General features: G+C 65.6%; 1 protein-coding gene across 2 annotated transcripts; it reads left to right on the top strand.

The window, feature by feature from the left end:
- The first annotated feature begins 226 nt into the window (after nt 1–226).
- On the top strand, nt 227–3558 carry ACTB (actin beta). Of its 2 annotated transcripts, NM_001101683.1 has the most exon segments (6): nt 227–287; nt 1040–1168; nt 1364–1603; nt 2005–2443; nt 2531–2712; nt 2798–3558. In NM_001101683.1, coding segments are annotated over 5 exon segments (1128 nt in total). In that variant the 5' UTR covers nt 227–287; nt 1040–1045; the 3' UTR covers nt 2942–3558.
- The last annotated feature ends 1729 nt before the right edge of the window (nt 3559–5287 follow it).

Below are 5287 nucleotides of genomic sequence, written 5' to 3'. Positions count from 1 at the left end.
CTCTTCCTCAATCTCGCTCTCGCTCTCTTTTTTTTTTTTTTTTTTTGCAAAAGGAGGGGAGAGGGGGTAAAAAAAAATGCTGCACTGTGCGGCGAGGCCGGTGAGTGAGCGGCGCGGGGCCAATCAGCGCGCGCCGTTCCGAAAGTTGCCTTTTATGGCTCGAGCGGCCGCGGCGGCGCCCTATAAAACCCGGCGGCGCGGCGCGCAGCCACTGCCGAGACCGCGTCCAGCTCGCGACCACCGCACCTCGCCCAGCCGCTCCGCCGCCGCGCCACACTCCCGCTCAGGTAAGGCCGCGCGCCCCTCCGCGCCCCGCACGGCCGAGCCCCTCGGGCCGCCGCGCCGGAGACGCCGGGGCCAGCTCGGCCCGCGCCGGCGGCGGCGAAGGGCGCATCCCTCCACCCCGGGAGCCCCGGGCCGGGCTGGGGGCGCGCCCCGCAGGCGCTGCCGTCGGGGCCAGGCCGGTCGGAGGGTCTTTGTCCGGGGCGGGTGGGTGCGGCGGGGCCGGCTGCACTGGCCCGGCCTTGTCGGGTGTCTGTGGGGTGGGGTGCGTGTGGGGGTGCGCACTCTGAGACACTACTGAGCATGCGCATTGGGGCCCGGGGCGCCGCGTCCCGGGCTGGGACGAAGGCGGGGCCGGCCGGAAGGGGTGGGGTCTCCGCGGCGCTCAGGCGCATGCGCATACTTCCTGCGCGGGGCCGCCGGCGGGTGTGGCCGGGGCGCGCGCGCGCGCATGCGCGCGCCTCTCGGCCGCTGGGCGCAGTTGGAAGCGGGGCGGGGGCGGGGCCGGCGCGCGGTGCGGAGGAGGGGGCGGGGGCCTGGCTTCCTGCCGCGCGCCGCGGGGCCGCCTCCGACCAGCGTTTGCCTTTTATGGTAATAACGCGGCCGGGCCTGGTTTCCTTTGTCCCCCATCCGGGCGTGCGCCGGCGCCCCCTGGCGGCCCGAGGCCGCGGCGCGCCGGAAGTGGGCAGGGCGGGGGCGGCCCCACCCGCGACCCCCGGGCTGACGGCGCCGCTGTGTCCCACCCCCCACCCCACAGCTCACCATGGATGACGATATCGCCGCGCTCGTGGTCGACAATGGCTCCGGCATGTGCAAGGCCGGCTTCGCGGGCGACGATGCCCCCCGGGCCGTCTTCCCCTCCATCGTGGGGCGTCCGCGGCACCAGGTGAGGCGGGGGTCCCTGTGGGGAGGGCCTGGGGGTGGAGCCTCCCCTCGGAAGCGGGCGGGGGTCCCCACGGGGGGGCCTGGGGGTGGAGCGGGGCGGGGGTCCCCGTGGAGGGGACCTGGGGGTGGAGCGGGCCGGGGGTCCCGGTGTGAGGCGGGGTCGCTGAGCCGCCGTGCCCCTCTCCTCTCCCCCCAGGGCGTGATGGTGGGCATGGGCCAGAAGGACTCGTACGTGGGCGACGAGGCCCAGAGCAAGCGTGGCATCCTGACGCTCAAGTACCCGATCGAGCACGGCATCGTGACCAACTGGGACGACATGGAGAAGATCTGGCACCACACCTTCTACAACGAGCTGCGCGTGGCGCCCGAGGAGCACCCGGTGCTGCTGACCGAGGCCCCCCTGAACCCCAAGGCCAACCGCGAGAAGATGACCCAGGTCAGTGGCCGCGGCCGCGCCCGCCGCCTCGCCGGCCCCGGCCGCCGGGCGCTGTCTCACGTCCTCTCTCTTCTGCCATTCTCTAGGACTCTCTCCTCTGACCTGAGTCTCCCTTGGACCTCTGCAGGTTCTGTTTGCTTTGCTCCAGACGAGCCCTACTCTTTCTGGTGTCTTGTCTCTCCTGCTAGGTGTTCATAAACCCCTAAAGTGCTGTGGGTGTAGGTACTAACCCAGGCTGTGTATTCAGTAGGTGCACAGTAGGTGTGAACGGAACCCCCGTCCCCAGTTCCCAGCGCACTGAGCCGTGTTCTTGCACTCTCTGCATGTGCCCGGTCTGGCCTGGCTGCCGTCCCCCCGGGGCGCCTGGCCGAGCCTGACCCGCCCCCGCCCCTTCCCCGCAGATCATGTTCGAGACGTTCAACACGCCGGCCATGTACGTGGCCATCCAGGCCGTGCTGTCCCTGTACGCCTCTGGCCGCACCACGGGCATCGTGATGGACTCCGGTGACGGGGTCACCCACACGGTGCCCATCTACGAGGGCTACGCGCTGCCGCACGCCATCCTGCGTCTGGACCTGGCCGGCCGGGACCTGACCGACTACCTCATGAAGATCCTCACGGAGCGCGGCTACAGCTTCACCACCACGGCCGAGCGCGAGATCGTGCGGGACATCAAGGAGAAGCTGTGCTACGTGGCGCTGGACTTCGAGCAGGAGATGGCCACGGCCGCGTCCTCCTCCTCCCTGGAGAAGAGCTACGAGCTGCCCGACGGCCAGGTCATCACCATCGGCAACGAGCGCTTCCGTTGCCCCGAGGCGCTCTTCCAGCCCTCCTTCCTGGGTGAGTAGGGGCCACCGGCCCGCCCCCGCCCCAGCCCGGCTGCCCTGTGGCCGCGGCCTGGACGCTCACTCTGGTTCTGCCGCACAGGCATGGAGTCGTGTGGCATCCACGAGACCACCTTCAACTCGATCATGAAGTGCGACGTGGACATCCGCAAGGACCTGTACGCCAACACGGTGCTGTCGGGCGGCACCACCATGTACCCCGGCATCGCCGACCGCATGCAGAAGGAGATCACCGCCCTGGCGCCCAGCACCATGAAGATCAAGGTGAGCGGCCGTCCCCGGCCAGCGCGAGGCGCGCCCGGGCCCAGGTTCCGCGCAGCCTCTGAGCCCTGTCCCCTCCCCCCCGCAGATCATCGCGCCCCCGGAGCGCAAGTACTCGGTGTGGATCGGCGGCTCCATCCTGGCCTCGCTCTCCACCTTCCAGCAGATGTGGATCAGCAAGCAGGAGTATGACGAGTCGGGCCCCTCCATCGTGCACCGCAAGTGCTTCTAGGCGGACTGTTAGCCGCAGTGGCGGGACACCCTCTCTCGACGAAACCTAACGCGCAGAAACGAGACGAGATTGGCATGGCTTTATTCGTGTTTTTTTTTTTTTTCTTTTTTTGTTTTTTTTTTTTTTGTTTTGGCGCTTTTGACTCAGGATTTAAAAACTGGAACGGTGAAGGTGACAGCAGTCGTTGGAGCGAGCATCCCCAAAGTCCCCAAAGTTCTGCAATGTGGCCGAGGACTTTGATTGTACATTGTTTTTTTTTTTTTTCTTTTGATAGTCATTCCAAATATCGTGAGATGCCATGTGACGGGAAGCCCCCGCCCCACTCCTGCCAAGGAGAAGGCGCAGTCCTCGCCCGCCCGGGGCCACCCAGGGGAGGCGGCAGCATCGCATTTGTGTAAATTATGTAATGCAAATTTTTTAAATCTTCGCCTTAATACTTTTTTTAATTTTCTTTTTATTTTGAATGGTCAGCCATCGTGGCCCCCCCTTTTTTGTCCCCCAACTTGAGATGTATGAAGGCTTTTGGTCTCCCTGGGAGTGGGTTGAGGTGTGGAGGCAGCCAGGGCTTCCCTGTACACTGACGAGACCAGTTCAATAAAAGTGCACACCTGAACACACGAGGCCTGGCTCTGTGGCTCTGTGGGACAGCCGGGGACTGGGGGGGTGCTTCTCGGGCTCTGGGGGACAGCCGGGGACTGGGGGGGTGCTTCTTGGGCTCTGGGGGACAGCCGGGGGTGGGGCAGGGTTGGTGTCTAGGGCTGAGCGCAGCACTACTGGGCTGTCTGGTATCCTACAATTGGTATTGTGGGAAGGTGGGGGCTCCTAAGCCATCCTCAGGGGCCTTCCAAGACAAATCTGTGGCCCAGGGTCACTCCGCTGCATCCGAGGGAGCTGGTCGGCGGTTTGGGGATGGCTCCAGTGGGTTCGTGGGGGACCTGCACTAAGCGGCCTTGGTGCCCAGCTTCTGCAAACACACCTGACCTAGCAGGGACGGGTTCCAAGGCCTCCAGCCTGGCTCCCCAGAGGTGGGGAGGGCGCGGCCCTCGCCTGGTGCTGTCTTAGGGGTCCTAGGGGTCCAGAGAGCCCTCGTGGGGCTTGCAAGCAGTGTCCAAGCCCACCTTGGAGCACCGGGAAGGAGGTCAGGGTGAAGCTCCTGAGGTGGCCTGCGCGGAGGCCCTGCCACCATCCGGGGGCAGACCCAGGTTGGCGTGGGAGAAAGGCTGTCACCAGGCACACAGGCTTTGTGACAAGGCAGCGGAAGCGCATCTCAGGGCAGTACCTGGTTACAGTTCCAGCTACTGTCTCACCCAGCTTCTTGCAACAGGGCCTGGGTTCCTGCCCCCTCCCCGCACCCAGGGCACCTGGGGTTCTGAGCTGACCTTGCCCAGGATGGAAGCTCGCTCTCCCTTCTCCGGGTCACTCTACCTTTCCAGTCACACATGGTCACACCGGCCTTGGCTGTGGCGCCTTCACGGTGCGGATACCAAGATGCACCAGTTTGTGCCACAGTAGAGCTGTAAGGGAGAAGTGAGGATGTTGGAAACCAGTCATTTTGCCTTTTTTGGACAAAACACAGGTACGATGGATTATAAAACTGGGCAGACTGGCGGGTGGGCGGGGCGCAGCTGTCCTGGGAGAAGGAAGCTCCCCGGAGAGCCACCTGGGTCAGTGGTGTGGCCTGCAGGTCCCAGAGCGACCTGGAACCCTCCGATCAGGTCATCGCTGCCCGTGGCTGCAGCAGGGGAGGCGTGGTGGCGAGCAGGTGCCTTTTCCTTTTAAAGTCTCAGAAGCGCAGCTATGGGAAGCCTCCGGCCCCACCCCCTCGCCTCCGGGTTCAGGAGCCAGGCTTGTCCGGTTGAGGCCTGGCTTGGGGCAGCCTCAGGAACTCGGATCCAAGCCATTGTGAGCCAGAGAAGGTGACACTCCCTCTGGGCTTGCTCCCAGCACCCATTGTACAGGCTGGGAAACCGAGGCTGCTGCCCCACCCCACCTGGGCAGTTCTCCGCCTGTGACCCTGGCACCCATAAAGCCTGGTCAGTGCCTTCCCTGCAGTGACAAAGTCGCCCTCTGATTCTCTCATTCACAGCCTGAGCCTCGCAGGTGCAGCTCCCCTTGCTCTGCCCTGAGACAGACGGGGGCTCCCCACTGAGGCAGCGCTGGGGCCCGGGGAACCCTGGGTCATCCCCTTCATCATGGCGCCTCTTCCCGGAGCCCAGTGGGGAGAGGACAGAGGGAGCCTGCAGGGCTGGGAGTAAGACAGCCCTGAGAAGGCAGCCTCAGTGTGGGCTTGGAGCCCACGCTGCTGCTGCTGGCTGAGCGTGGGGAGGGGGCTGGGCACAGGGATGG

Source organism: Oryctolagus cuniculus, chromosome 19 (assembly GCF_051225735.1).
Source record: "Oryctolagus cuniculus isolate XC-2025 breed Fujian yellow rabbit chromosome 19, ASM5122573v1, whole genome shotgun sequence".
In the NCBI taxonomy this organism is placed as follows: domain Eukaryota; kingdom Metazoa; phylum Chordata; class Mammalia; order Lagomorpha; family Leporidae; genus Oryctolagus; species Oryctolagus cuniculus.
The sequence above is the reverse complement of the archived record's forward strand: the minus strand, read 5'-3'. Positions and strand labels throughout refer to the sequence as shown.